The sequence below is a fragment of the Bos grunniens genome, chromosome 1 (genome assembly GCF_055505025.1).
Source record: "Bos grunniens cultivar Pamir isolate PY7600 chromosome 1, Bosgru_T2T1.0, whole genome shotgun sequence".
Lineage (NCBI taxonomy): Eukaryota > Metazoa > Chordata > Mammalia > Artiodactyla > Bovidae > Bos > Bos grunniens.
In genome coordinates, this window is record NC_141165.1 from 46735246 (window position 1) to 46751174 (window position 15929).

The 15929-nt window shown below is 33.9% G+C and overlaps 1 protein-coding gene across 1 annotated transcript in view; it reads left to right on the forward strand.

The window, feature by feature from the left end:
• LEKR1 (leucine, glutamate and lysine rich 1) overlaps positions 1-15929 on the forward strand; it is a 204996-nt gene that overhangs the window by 17665 nt on the left and 171402 nt on the right. The window contains exon 2 of the mRNA XM_086391695.1: positions 4522-4742. Within this exon, the coding sequence (XP_086247821.1) occupies positions 4522-4742 (221 nt within the window). The remainder of the gene's footprint in view (positions 1-4521; positions 4743-15929) is intronic.

The window sequence follows — 15929 nt, forward strand, 5'->3', positions numbered from 1 at the left end:
ATTTTTAAATGGCTCCGCATTTGTTTAATATACTGCATTTGTTGATGCCTTCTCCAAAGTGCATCTTGTAAAAAGCAAAAACATCCTGCTAATGATAGCTCTTTTCTCAGGAATGACAACATGTCATTATTTTACTTACAAAACGACATGATACAACACCAAGTTATAAGAATGAAGCGCAAATTATATTTCACAAGAAACAGCTAAGGTTTACTTACTTCATTTGGGAACATAATTATAGTATTTCATATCTTCTCAAGTTTCACAGAAATGTCCTAAGTAATTAGACTATACAGATACAAAGAGTTTGAAAGTGTTATTATATTTTACTGTTGCAGTTTTACTTACTGAAAACTATTTACAGTTTAATAGCACTGAAACCTTTGTTCAGTATACTTGTTTCATGTAGATCATCAGTGACTTAGGTTGTACTAAATGAAACCTAGAGACTACTCTTATGGATTTATTATTTATTTTGTAATTGTTTTGTTTCCTAGATTATAGTAAATATCATATTTTGGCTTCCTATGCTGAACATCTAGAAGCCTGTTTTATAGCATGTATATTTCACTTATTTCAGCTTTTCCCACCACGCTTGCTATGGTGGAATAACATTCTAATAATTTTCAAAATTTTGGAGTTTATACAATTTGTGTTTTGTACGTCAGGCTACAGATAAGCTCTATCCAGCAAGAGTTTTCTTTAAAATAAGGACATGACATTTTCCCAGGAGCAGGGAAAGAACTGTGATTAATAGGCTAAGGATGAAAGTTCTTTAGAGTAAGAATTTTTAAATTGATGAGAAGGAACCAAAACTCATGATGGGCAAAGGGACTGTAAGAAAATATGCGTATGTTCTGCATTAGTTCAGGTCTCTTGACCTGAATGATTTATATTCCTGGGGACTGATAGTATATTTCAATAGGATTGCCGAGCCACTCTTGATGATCTTTGAAAACATGTAGAGAGTAAGAGGATAACATACAAATACCATTCCATGTATAGAATGACCATAAATTACTACCAGTGAACTCCCAGACAAGATTCTAGACCGTATTAAAGGGCAATTTGTGAGCATGTGTTAGAAAAGACAATAACCCTTGAGCCAGTTTTATGTTCTTGAACAGAACTAGCATGTAGGCTTTGCCATTCCATTTTGTGCAGAGTCACTAGATTTAGGGACTGTAGTTGACATAGAATATATGTAATTTATGAAGGCATTTGACAAAGTTTGTCTTAATATTCCTAAAGGCCATATGAATAAATATAGACAGGTTACACAAGTCATTGGGTTGTTTAGCAATCAGTTGAAACACTGTATCTGTAATGTGCTGAGTAATGGATTTAGTATTAACCAAGCAGATATGGAGAAGGCAATGGCACCCCACTCCAGTACTCTTGCCTGGAAAATCCCATGGACGGAGGAGCCTGGTAGGCTCCAGCCCCTGGGGTTGCTAAGAGTCGGGCACGACTCAGCAACTTCACTTTCACTTTTCACTTCTATGCATTGGAGAAGGAAATGGCAACCCACTCCAGTATTCTTGCCTGGAGAATCCCAGGGACAGAGGAGCCTAGTGGGCTGCCGTCTATGGGGTCGCACAGAGTCGGACACGACTGAAGCGACTTAGCAGTAGCAGCAAGCAGATATGAGAAGGAAATGGCAACCCATTCCAGTATTCTTGCCTGGAGAATCTTATGGACAGAGAAGCCTGGTGGGCTACAGTCCATGGTGTTACAAGAGTCAGACATGACTTAGCAACTAAACCACCCCCAGACCAAACCAAGCAGATATGACAAGCTATAGAGTTCTACCCTCAACCTTATACTGAGGGTAGAACTCATGTTCAACATTCTTTATCAATAATTAGATGGATAAAACAACTTGCCAGAATCAGTTTGCAGAATATACAAAGCTTAGAATTTTCTGGATACAAAGTCACTTAACTAAAGTTTGAGTCTAAAACATACATACATATGTGTATGTATATACATTAAATTTTATTTATTTATTTATATTTACAATTATATTTGTTTTTCTGCACTTGTATCTGAAAAGCTAAATACTCACATAGGAGAATGAGGGTTATTGGTTGTAAGGAATAGGTAGCTTTAGGGGGAAAAGTGAGAATAGTGGGAGAACATGGGGTATGGATTCCAAAAGGCAAGTAGGGCAATTAGGTCTTAGCAGGGACTGGAGTAAGGAAGTGGAAGGTCATTGGGTGTGAGACAGTATCTGGTTCCAATTTCTTTCTCTCTTACACTGGATCTGCAATGTCTTTTTCTCATCTTCTCTCTGTGTGTTTGCTGATTCTCTCTCATCCCAGTAATGTGGCTTACTCTGTACCTTGCATGTGATCCTTATATATTCTGGCTGTGCTAAAGATGTCCTAATTGCCTGGTCTTCAACACTTATAGTCTCAGCTGGCTCATCCCAGCTCAGGACTTGGTTTTTCTAGGTTAAATGTCCAACCTTCATTCATCACTCAGCCATGCTAGGGTGGATTGTTGGAGGGGGTTTTAGTCATATTACCAGAGTAGCCAGGACTATGGAAGGTGGATTCTCTACAAAAGGGGACATAGTGGGAAGGAATGACTTGGTATATTCAGTATAATGGGACATGGTTTTACACTGCAATGTGTTTTTGGGTAGGGGTTTTATTTAACATAAAAGCCAGCTTTAGTATATAATAGCAACATATAATTGATAAAAATACAGAAGACCATTGTGATCTGATTGCATTAAATTGTGTTACTAATGGTATTATTGAGATCTTATAATGAGGGAAATACGGGTCCACTCTTATTCTGCTTTAATGAGACCAACAGTAGTATTCAATTCTGGACTCCGTACTTTGAAATAGATATAGAACACTGGAACATGTTTAGATAAAATTATCTAGACTGAGAAAGAAATTCAAAACCGTCATTATGTGAAATAGCTGAAGGAATTGGAAGTGTTGACCTAAAGAATTAAAAGATATGTAGTGTTCCTAATAGCCGTCTTTAAATATTAGAGAAAGATCTGGTTATTCCTTATGGTTACTAGGTGGTCTAGGACTGGTGGATGCTCCAGGAAGCAGATTTGGGACCAGCATGAGAAAGAATTCCCTCATAGACAAAACCATCAGAAGATGAAACAGGCTGTTTTACAAAGTAGTTTCCCATCATATTTGAGTGCTGAGATAGACTCTGGATAACAACTTATCTAGGTTGGAATAGTCTCAATGAACAGATCCACGCTTGAGCCAGGTTATCTTTATGATTTCTTTCAAACTTGTTTCATAAATCTATAAATTTGGTGTCAGTCGCAGTTAGATGACTGATGTACTCATTCATCTGTATCTTGTAGTATTATATCATAGTTTTTAATTTGAAATTTTTATTAAGTTTAAATGAAAATAACTATAAAAGTTATTATTAGTTTGTATCAAGTAACTCTTTTATAATGGCATGGATAGGCACATATGGTAGATGACATTGATAGGCATATATGGTGGCATCGCTCTTAGTTATAGGAGCAGTTTCTATAGTCTTAACAAAGTTGCATTAAGAGTAGGCATTCTTTGTATAGTCCAAGAGTTGCTTTAGTTTTAGTGCCCTGATGCAAATGTTTAATGAATCTGTCTTATCTTTATGAAAAGCAAGACAGGTAGAGGCTGCTTGAGGAATATGTGTATACTTGATACAGAAAAAAGAATTACGTCTCTCTTGACTTCACTAAAATTCTATTTTTCACTCCCTGTATCTGGCCAAAGATATATAAGCATTTTATCTGAAGGAAGTAAGAGAATTTAGCAGACATTCACATGGTAGATAAATATGATACAAATGATTACAGGCATAAGTGCTGGTTTTAAAATAGACTTGGGTTTAATGTCAGCTTCTCTACTTATCAGCTGGTTATTTAACTTCAGTAGTCCCTATGTTCTTATCTGTAAAATAGGTATAACTATACCTACCTGAGGGGGAAAAGAACTGATTAGGGAGAAGAGATTAAGTTCAAAGTGTTTCTTCTATTTGTGGTTTTATGACAGAATGTTAAATTCTGTGCAAATCATAAAATGTTAAAACTGAACAGGAACTGAGAACTCATTTGGCCCAATGCCATAATTGTATAAATGAGGAAAATGAAGTCTGAATAAGCTAAGAGCCATCTCCAGGATCACAGTGCAGTTGGCAGTGAAAGGCCAATGATTTCTTCACATATCAGGGAAAATTCATCTTAAAACAAGAATTGTAAAGATATTTTCATCAAAAAGTTTTATCTTATGGCAGATATTTCAAGGGTAAATCGTTCTTAGAGATACTGTGGAGAAATTATTACTCTGAAAGACCCTATTCTAATTTCAAGATTTTGTTAGAGTCAATATCATGCCATTTTTTTAAATTTTATGAAGTGTTGTAATTATTGCTCCATGGCAGAGCACAATATACATTTATTTTATTTGGCCAAGATGGTTGAACTTTAGTTTTTAGAAATAAAAAAATATCATTTCAGTAAATGTATGTTCTATTTTATAGATGTCTCCTGAAGAAAAAGTTTGTAAGTACTGTGGAGTCAGCTATCTAATTCTACATGAGTTTAAGGCTATGGAAGAAAAAGTAAAAGCAATGGAAAAAGAGATGAAATTTTATCAAGGAAGTATAGAACGTGAAAAGAGACTTCAAGAAAAACTACAGTCTCTTAGCCAAGATTTTGAACAGTACAAAATTGACAATGAATCCCAAACAGAAAGGTTAGAGTATGTTATTCTTTTCTATCATTTATTTAGTTTGGAAGAAAAGTACAGAAAATAGATTTGACTTTTGTTTTTCTAGAATTTCTCTATATCAAGTATAATTTATACCTTGGTACATTTGAATTTGTTCATTAATTATTACTGATTACTAAGTATAATTCCTAGACATAATCTGAATATTCCTTTGAGGCTGTGTTTCTATCTGAATCATTGGTGGTGGTGGTTTAGTCGCTAAGTCATAACTAACTCTTGTGACCCATGGACTGTAGCCTGCCAGCCTCCTCTATCCATCTGAATAACTAGAAACCAATTAATTCAGTAACTATAGGTTGAGATGGGTTGACTTTTACTTTTCTCCAGATTTATATCTTAATTTTATCATTAGAAAGTTTTGTCTATAAAAAATCAGGTGAATTTTGATAATTTTTATATCTAATATTTTTTTAGATGTCCTTGACCATTTAGATTTATAGAATAAAGTTTTCATGTTATGCAAAGGTTGCCAAAACATTAAAACTGGCACATGATTCTAAATCAATAAAGCTGGAATAAAATCAACTTTATTGATTTAGAATCATGTGCCAGTTTTAATGTTTTGGCAACCTTTGCATAACATGGAAACCTTATTTATAAATCTAAATGGTAAAATCAGAGTAAAATCAGAGATTGAGTTCCTAATGCTGGTCAGGTCCAATCAGCAATTTATTCTGCCTAAAGACACCTCATGGAGGTTATATAATACAAAGGATTTTTGCTGTTATTTCATGACTTTTCCTTTGAATGAATATTTTTCCACTTTAAAATATTGACAGTTGATGTAATAAACAATGAACTAATGAATATATTGAACATTGTATCCTTGTAGAAGTTTTCTTAAATCTCTTAGGATTAAGTACTAGTCTTAAATTTTATTACAAATTTAAATAATTATATTAAATATCAGTTCTTAGTCTTTGGCTAGGAAAGTTTTGTTTTCTTGAATTTCAGGTCTGAAAAAGTATTTAATCATATTTGAGTGAAGAAATAAAAAAAATTAAAGTATTTAGTTTAAAATTTTAAATACGGAGGGTTTTTGCTTGTCAGATTCTTTTGTTTAGTGTTATAGTTTACTTTCTTTAGTAATTATATGAATACTATGTAAACATACAAAATAAAAGAAATATATAGAAGAAAATTCAAGAAAGTCCTTTTTTATTCTTCTGATTACTTTCACTGGAAATAAAAAGTAATACTTTTAATGGTTTGGTGTATGTTTCTAGATCCTTCATTGTTCTTTAAGCTTTATTAAAGATATATTTTAAAAATATTTGTAATATATTATATTTAAGCTATGTAGTTTTAAAACTATTTTTCAATAGACTAGTTTTTAATATAAGTAATATATTAAAAGTATGTGTGATTTTTACCACTTAATTTTATATTCTGGAAATTGTTCCATGTTATACATATAGATCTATCTTATTCTTAACTGCTACAATGTCTTCCTTACTAAGAATATGCCATAATTTACTGAACCATTTCTCTTTTCAACATTTAGATTATTTCCAGTATTTATGACTACACATAGTATATATATTTATATTCTTGTGTACATATGTTTTTCTATAGGATAAATTCCTGGAAGTGAATTTGCTGAAAAGAAAGTAAATGCCAATTTAAGACTTTGATGGACATTATTCCAAATTGTCCTTTGAGAAGACAGGGTTAATTTATATTTGGCCAATAGTTTATAAAGTGGCCATTTTCTTAGATCTTGTTAGTATTGGAGTTTTCTTTTCTCAAATTTTCACTTTTTTTCTTGGTAAAAAAAAAAGTTACTTCATGATTATTTAGTGTTTCTTTATTGCTGCTGCTGCTGCTATGTCACTTCAGTTGTGTCTGACTCTGTGTGACCCCATAGACGGCAGCTCACCAGGCTCCCCCGTCCCTGGGATTCTCCAGGCAAGAACACTGGAGTGGGTTGCCATTTCCTTCTCCAGTGCATGAAAGTGAAAAGTGGAAGTGAAGTTGCTCAGTCGTATCCGACTCTTAGCGACCCCATGGACCGCAGCCTACCAGGCTCCTCCATCCATGGGATTTTCCAGGCAAGAGTACTGGAGTGGGGTTCTTTATTGCTAGTGAGGTTGAATTTTTTTTCATATGTTTATTAGATATGTATATTTCTTCTTTTATGAATTACTTGTTCATATATATTGTCCAAATTTCTATGGTGCTATTTCTATGTTTTTGTTTATGTTAAGGAGTTTTTAATATAATATGGACTTATACTTTATTTACACATTGCTAATATTTTCTCATGGTTTATCTTATTGTTTATTGTATGTTTTTTGGTATAAATTAAAAAAAAATATGCCGAATTCTGGAAAGGGTTCTGTGTCAAGTCCTTTTGGTTGCAAACAACAGAAATTTGTTCTGGCTTTTGCTAACCTAGATTCAAGCAAGTTGAAAAATAACATATATTTAAAACTTTTATGGTATTGTTTTGGTAAGTCTTTTAATCTGTTTATTAGTTGGATTTATGATTTCATGTTTTTTATTGTTCTTTTATAAATATTTATTTATTTTTTGTTCCTATACACCTATAAGGGCTTCCCTGGTGGCTCAGCAGTAAAGGATCCGCCTGTAATGCAGGAGATGCAGGTTTAATCCCTGGGTTGGAAAGGTCTCCTAGAAAAGGAAATGGCTATGCACTCCAGTATTCTTCCATGGAGAATTCCATGGACAGAGGAACCTGGTGGACTACAGTCCATAGGGTCACAAAAGAGTTGGAAATGACTTAGCAACTAAACAACAACACATCTATAACTTCTCTCATTATATACACCCCATATCACAGAGAAATATTTGTTATAGTTAATGAGCTTGTTTTGGTACATCATTATCACCGTAAATACATGGTTTTACATTAAGGTTAGCTTTTTTTTTTTTGCCACTTTATTCATTTTTTTAATTGGAGGATAATTGCTTTACAGAATTTTGTGGTTTTCTGTCATACATCAACAAGAATCAGTCATAGGTACACCCATGTCCCTTCCCTTCTGGACTTCCCTCCCATCTCCCTCCCCATCCCACCCTTCTAGATTGTCACAGAGCCCCTTTGATGTTGTAAATTCCATGGGTTTTGACAAATATTAAATACCATATATCTACCATTGTAGTATCATACAGAATAGATAATGCTGCCCTAGAGATCCTGTGTTCTGCCTGTTTGTCCCTCCCTCCCCTCTAAGGATGGGCAATCACTGTTCCATTGTTGTCTCCATAGTTTTGCCTTTTTCAATATGTCATATTGTTGAAAATGTCCATTGACAGAAGAATGCATAAAGAAGATATGGTACACGCATGCAATAGAATATTACTCAACCTTTAAAAAGAATGAGATAATGCCATTTACAACAACATGGATGGACCTGGAAAGTGTAATACTGAGTGAAATAAGTCAAAGAAGGAGAAATACTACATGACGTCTCTTATATGGAATCTAAAAAGAAATGATGCCAATGAATTTACTTACAAAATAGAAACAGACTCACAGAGAATGAACTTTTTGCTGGTGGAAGGAGGTGGGGAAGGAATAGTTAGGAAGTTTGGGATGATTGACATGGACACACTGCTACTTTTAAAATGGATAACCAAAAAATACCTACTATATAGCATATGAAACTCTGCTTAATGTTATGTGGCAGCCTGTATGGGAGGGGTGTTTGAGGGAGAATGGATACATGTATATGTGCGGCTGAGTCCCTTTGCTGTTCACCTGAAACTATTACATTGTTAATTGGCTGTACCCCAAAACAAAATGGGCTTCCCAGGTGACACTAGTGGTAAAGAACCCACCTGCCAATGCAGGAGATACAAGTTTGATCCCTGGGTTGGAAAGATCCTCTGGAGGAGAGCATGGCAGCCCACTCCAGCAGTGTTGCCTGGAGAATCTCATGGGGTTGCAAAGAGTCAGACATGACTGAAGAAGAAAGAGAATGTCATATGGTTAGAGTACTATACTGTGTAACTTTCTAAAAATTGGCATCTTTCAGTTAGTAATATACATTTAAATTTACTCCATGTCTTTTCATGGCTTTATAGCTTGTTTCTTTTTTTTAGGACTGAATAATATTCCATTCTCTGGATGAACCACAGTTTATCCATTCACCAAACTGAAGGACACCTAGGTTGCTTCCAAATTTTGGCAGTTATGAATAAAGCTGCTGGAAATATCTATGTGTAGGTTTTTGTGTGGACATGTATTTTTAGCTCATTTGGGTAAATACCAAAGAGTATGATTACTAAATCATATAGTAGAAGTATGTATAATTTTGTGAGGAGCTACCAAATTGTCTTCCAGAGTGGCTCTCTCATTCTGCATTCCCAGCAGCAATGAATGAGAGTTCCTGTTACCAGATTCTCACCAACCTTTGGTGTCGTTGGGGTTTTGGATTTTCACCATTCTAATAGGTATGTGATAGTATCTTGTGTTTTAATTTACATTTCCTTGAAGACATATGAGGTTGAATATATTTTATTATGTCTGCTATCTGTATGTCTCCTTTTCTGAGGTGTTCGTTCAGGTCTTTTGCCTATTTTAAATCATATTGCTTGTTTTCTTATTGTTGAGTGTTAATAGTTCTTTGTATATTTTAGACAATAGGTTTTTATCAGGTGTCTTTTGCAAATATTTTCTCCCAGTATGTGGCTCATCTTCCACTTCTGTTGATATTCTCTTTTGTAGACCAGAAGTTTTAAAATTTAATGAAGTCCTGCTTCTTGTTTATTTCATGAATCTTGCCTTTGGTGTTATATTTAAAAAGTCACTGCTGTACTCAAGGTCATCTAGGTTTTCTTCTATGTTACCTTATAGGAGTTTTGCAGTTTGTATGTTATATTATATCAACTGAAATATACATATATTTGAGTTGATACTTGTGAAGTGTGTATGACCTGTGTCTAGAATCCTTTTTTTGAGGATGGAGGAGGGGGCATGAGGATGTTGTCTAGTTGTTTCCAGTTTAAAAAGACCATCCTTGCTCCATTACATTGCTGTTGCTCCTTTGTCAAAGATCAGTTGACCATATATTTATTTGGTTCCATTTATGGATTCTGTCCTGTTCCGTTAATCTATTTGTCTATTCTTCCACCAAAACAACACTATCTTTAATATTGTGTAGCTTTATACTAAGTCTTAAAGGCAGATTTTGTCAGTCTTTCAACTTTGCTCTTTTCCTTCAATATTGAGTTGTCTATTCGGGATCTTTTTCCTCTCTATGTAAATTTCAGAATTTGTCCATATCCACAAAATAACTTATTTGGGATTTTGCTTGGAATTGAATTAAATCTGTAGATCAAGTTGAGAAGAATTGATGTCCTGACAATGTTGAATCTTAATAATCCACAGACATTAAATATGTCTTTTATTTAGTTCTTCTTTGTTTTTGTTCATAGGAGTTTTATAGTTTTCCTCATATAGTTCTTATATATATTTCATCAGTTTGCACCTCATACCTACATTTTTGGAAGGCACTAATGTAAATGGTAATGATTTTAAACTTCATGTGTTCATGGTATGTAAGAAAGTTACTGACTTTTGTGTAATTAACTTTCTATCTTGGAGCCTTTCTAAAAGTACTTGTTAGTTCCAGGAGTTTGTTGATTTTTTCAGTTTGTTTGTATAGGTGATCATGTCGTCTGTGAACAAAGTTTAATTTCTTCTTTCCTAATCTGTATACCTATATTTTCTTGTCTTCCTGAACAAGTTGGGACTTCTTATACAATGTTAAATAGCAGTAGTTAGAGCAGACATCTTGTTCTTGCTCTCAGCAGGAAGCCTTCAAGTTTTCCGGTATTAAATATGACATGAACTGTAGATTTTTTGTAATTTTTTTTTGTCTGTGCTGCGCAGCATTTGGGATCTTAGTTCCCTCACGAGGGATCAACCCTGTGCCCCCAACAGTGGAAGCACAGAGTCCTAACCACTGAAACTTCAGGGAATTCCCTAAATTTTTTTTTTTATAAAAGTGAGGAATTTTTTCTTTATCCTAGTTTGCTGAGAGTTTTATCTTGAATGGATGTTGGATTTTGTCAAATGTTTTTTCTGTACCTGTTGAAATGCTTGTGTGATTTTTCTTTAGCCTGTTAATGTGATAGACTAATTGGTTTTTGACTGTTGAACCAGCTTTGATACCTAGAATAAATCCCATTTGGTTGTGGTATATAATTGATTTTTACATATTTTAATATTTTATTGAGGACTTTACTTCCATGTTCATGAGAGATATTGATCTGTAGTTTTCTTGTAATTCCTTTGTATGGTTTAGTATTAGGGTAATGCTGGCCTCATTAAATGAGTTGGGAAATATTCTCAATCTTTTGGAAGAGAGAATGGACATAATTTTTTCCTTAAATATTTGGTAGAATTTACCAGTGACTCCATCTGGGCCTAGTGCTGTTTTGGAAGTTTATTAATTATTGATGAAACTTTTTTGAAATTTTTTTTATGGTTAAGCTATGTTTAGATTGTCTGTTCTTGTGTGAGTTTTAGCATTTCTTCAAGGAATTGATTTATTTTATCTTGGTGATCAAATTTGTGGGCATAGAGTTATTCACGGTATTTCTTTGTAAAATTTTTTGTACTTTTTTCCTTTTCTGTTGAGGTATAGTTGATGTATAATATTATATGTTACAGTTGTATAGCATAGTGATTTATACTTTTTAGAGGTTACAACTCCACTTATAGTTATTATAAAATATTGGCTGTATTCCATGTCGTACAGTATATCCTTTTAGTTTATTTTATACATATTAGTTTATATCTCTGTATCCCCCACCTTTGTATTGTCTCCTTTTCTCTCCCTGCTGGTAACCACTAGTTTGTTCTCTGTGATTCTGTTTTCATTTTGTTATATTCATTAGTTTTTTGGGTTTTAGTTTCCACACATAAGTGATATGTTATTCGTATTTTCTCTGTCTGACTTATTTCATTTAGCATAATGCCCTCCAAGTCTATCCATATTGTTACAAATGGAAAATTTTCATTTTTTTTATGGCTGAGTAGTATTCTATTGTATAACTATAACACCTCTTCTTTATTCATACATCTCTTGATGGACACTTAGGTAGGTTTCATATTTTGTCTATTGTAAATAATGCTGCTTTGAATCCTGGAGTGTATGTATCTTTTTGAATTAATGATTTTGTTTCCTTTGGTTCTATACCCAGGAGTGGAATTGCTGGATCATGTATTTTTAGTTTTTTGAGGGATCTCTATTGATGATTTCTCTTTAACTTCTGATATCAGCAATTTGTAATCTTCTCCCTTTTCCTTTGTTCACCTTATCTGAAGATTATAAATGTTACTGAGCGTTTGGTTTTATTGATTTTTTTCTCTGTTGATTTCCTACTTCAATTTTATTGACTTCTGGTGAAATTTTTATTGTAGTTATATAAATTATTATTATTTCTTTTCTTCTGCTTACTTTGGATTTAATTTGCTCTTCCTTTTCTAGTTTCCTAAAGTGGAAGTTTAAATTGCTGATTTTAGATCTTTCTTTTCAAATAAATGTTTTCAGTGCCATAAATTTCCCTGTAACCATTGCTTTTGCTACATCCCACAAATTTCAGTAAGCTGTATTTTCACTTTCATTTAATTCAAAGTATTTTTAAATTTCATTGTGATTTCTTCTTTGATATATCTGTTAATCAGAAGGGTGTTGGTTAATCTCTAAGTATTTTGGGATTTCCTAGCTCTTTCAGTTTAATTTCTAACTTCATCTCATTGTTAGATGTTTGAGTGCAGACATTGTATGATTTTTCATTCCTTTAAATTTGTTAAGATGTATTTTATGGTCCAGAATGTGTCTATCTGGGAGAATGCTTCATGTGAGCTTGAAAAGAATGCATTGTACTGCTGTTTTTGGGTGAAGTCATCCATGCATGTCAGTTTATATCAGTTGAGCGATGATACTATTGAGTTCAACTTACAGATTTTCTGCCTCCTGGATCTGTCCATTTTTGGTAAAAAGGTGTTAAAGTCTCCAACTGTAATAGTAATTAATCTGTTCTTCCTTGTAGCTCTGTAGCTTTTGCCTTACATATTGGGTTGGCCAAAAAGTTTGTTTGGGTTTCTCCATAACATCTTATGGAAAAATCTGAAGGAACTTTTTGTGTCAACCCTATATTTTCACGCTCTGTTGTTAAGCTCTCTTGTTAAGGATTGTTATCTTCTTAGAACACTGACCCCTTTATCATTATATAATACCCCTCTTTATTTCTGATAATGTTCCTTGTTTTGAAATCTCTGTCTGAAATTTCTTTTGTTTAGTGTTAGCATGATGTATCTTTTTACACCCCTTTATTTTTAGTCTGTGTGTGTCTTTATATTTAAAATGTGTTTCTTGAAGACACTGTGATAGTTGACCTACTCTGACAGTCTGTCTTTAAATCGGTGTATTTAAATCATTGATAATCAAAGTAATGACTGATATAGTTGGATTAATACCTATCATTTTTTGGTTATTGTTTTCTATTTGCTGCCCTTTTTGTTTGTTGTTATTTTTGTCTTCCACACTTTTTCTGTCTTTTGTGGATTTAGTCAAGCATTTAATATAGTTCCATTTTATCTTTTTCAGAATATCAGTTCTATTTCTTTTGCTCACTTTTTAAGGTGTTGCTTTAGAGGCTCCTCTGGTGGCTCAGATGGTGAAGAGTCTGCCTGCAATGAGGGAGACCCAGATTCAATCCCTGGGTCAGGAAGATCCCCTGGAGAAGGAAATGGCAACCCAGTCTAGTATTCTTGACTAGAAAATTTCATGAATGGAGGAGCCTGGCAGGCTGCAGTCCATGGGGTCCCAAAGAGTCAGACACAACTAGTAACTAACACACAGAGTTTGTGATATATTTTTATAACTAAGCCAAGTCAACTTTTAAGTAACACTTCACTGCTTTATCGGTAGTGCAAGTGCCTTATAATAGCTAAATATTCCTAATTTCCCCCTCCCATCCCTTGTATCATTGCTGCAGTTTATTTTACTTATAAATAAGCATACATAAATATGTATATATGTATAAATATATATGTGCATGTGTGCTCAGTCACTCCAGTCATGTCCAACCCCTTGCGACCCTATGGACTATATCCTGCCATGCTCCTCTGTCCATGGGATTCTCCAGGCAAGAATACTGGACTGGGTTGCCATGCCCTCCTCCAGGGAACCTTCCTGACCCAGGACTCGAGCCTGCGTCTTCTGTGATTCCTTGCATTGCAGGTGGATTCTTTACCACTGAGGCACCAGGAAAGCCCATGCTAAGCCTTAGTTGGCATTTATCCTACTTGGTATTCTCTGAAGTTCCTGGATCTGTGGTTGGTGTCTGACATTATTATAATTTAGAGGAAATTATCAATCATTATTTCAAATATTTCTTCTTTTCCTTTCTCTACATCTTCTACTTCTGGTATTCCTATTAGGCAAATGTTATGTCTTTTATAGTTGTCCCAGAGTTCTTGGATATTCTATTATGTTTTTAATTTTTTCTTTGCTTTTCAGTTTTAGAAGCTTTTTAATTCTATTGTCATATCCTCAGGCACAGAGATTCTTTCCTCAGTAATGTCTATTCTAATGAGCCAGTTAAAGGCATTCTTCATTTCTGTTAAACAGTATTTTTTTTTAATCTCTAATTTCTTTTTGATTCTTTCTTCAAAGTTCAATGTCTCTGCTTATATTATCCATCTGTTCTTTATATGTTGTCTCCTTTTTGTATTACATCCCCTTTCACATTAATCATAATTTAAAAAAATTTCTGATCTGATCATTCTAACACTCCTGCTATATCTCACTCTAGTTTTGGTGCTTGTTCAGTCTCTTCAGACTCCTTTTTTGCTTTTTAGTATACACTATAAGTTTTTGTTGATAGGTGGACAAGACATAAAGGTGTAAAAGGAATTGCAATATATACCTTTAGTAATGTGGTGGTAATGTCAAGGGAGGAGAAGTATTCTGCAGTCCTGTGTTTATGTCTCAGTCTTGTAGTGAGCCTTTGCCTGTGGACTGTGAACTTTACAGATATTTCTCTGTTGCCAGATCTTGCATCCCCCCACCCTGCCCTTAGGTGACACAGTATTTCTAGAATGAGCTAGAGCTGGGTTTTTCCCTTTGTCAGGTCAGTTAGGCTCAGATATTATCCCAGTAGGTTAAGGTCTGCTAAAATAGTTTCTCCTGAGGGAAGGCCGTGTTGAACATAATAGAAAGCTCTGGCATATTTAAAATATTTGCTATTCCCCTCCCTCTGACAGGAGCTCAATCAGGTTTTTCTTTAAATGTTAGGAAGTGTCACTTACAGATTTACTCTCTTCACTGCTTCAGTTGTGCTGCACACACTCTGATATGTTGTATTTTCATTTTCATTCAGTTCTGTGTGTTTTTGTATAATTCTTTAATTATCCTTTGAGAGTTTTTCTTTGACATATGGATTATTTAGAAGTATGCTATTTAGTTTCCAAGAGTTTATAGACTTTCCTGTCAGATTTCTATTAATGTTTTCTAGTTTGATTCCACTATGGTCAGAGAACATACTCTGTATGATTTCAACTTTTAAAATTTTGTTAAAGTTGTTTTATTGCCAAAGATATGCATCTGCCTTGATGACTGTTCCATGGGTACTTGGGGAAAAATGTGTATAATGCTATTGTTGGGTGGAGTTTTCTAAAAGTGGCAATTAAAACCTGGTGATTGATGTTTTTGAGTTCTTTCATTTCCTTGCTGATTTTCTGTCTAATGAGTCTATCAGTTGCTAAGAATGGAATATTGGAAATTCCCAAATCTGATTGTGGATTTGTCTGTTTCTCTTTGAGTTTTATAATTTTTGCTTCATGTATTTTGTAGCTCTTTTGTTTGGTATGAACATATCTAAAATTTTTGTTTTCCTGGATTGATTGTTGTATCATTATGTAGTATTCTTTGTCTCTAGTAATTTTCTTTGCTCTGAAGTCTACTTTATCTGATATTAATATGGCAACTACTGCTTTTAAAAACTGTTTATTACATGGTATACTTTTTCCATTATTTTACTCTCAACCTACTTATGTCATTGAATTTGAAGTCAGTCTCATAGACAACATATTTTTGAAGAATATTTCTTTTTTACTCCACTCTGCCTATCTCTTTTAATTGGTGTATTTAGATTTACATTTATATTTAGGTAATT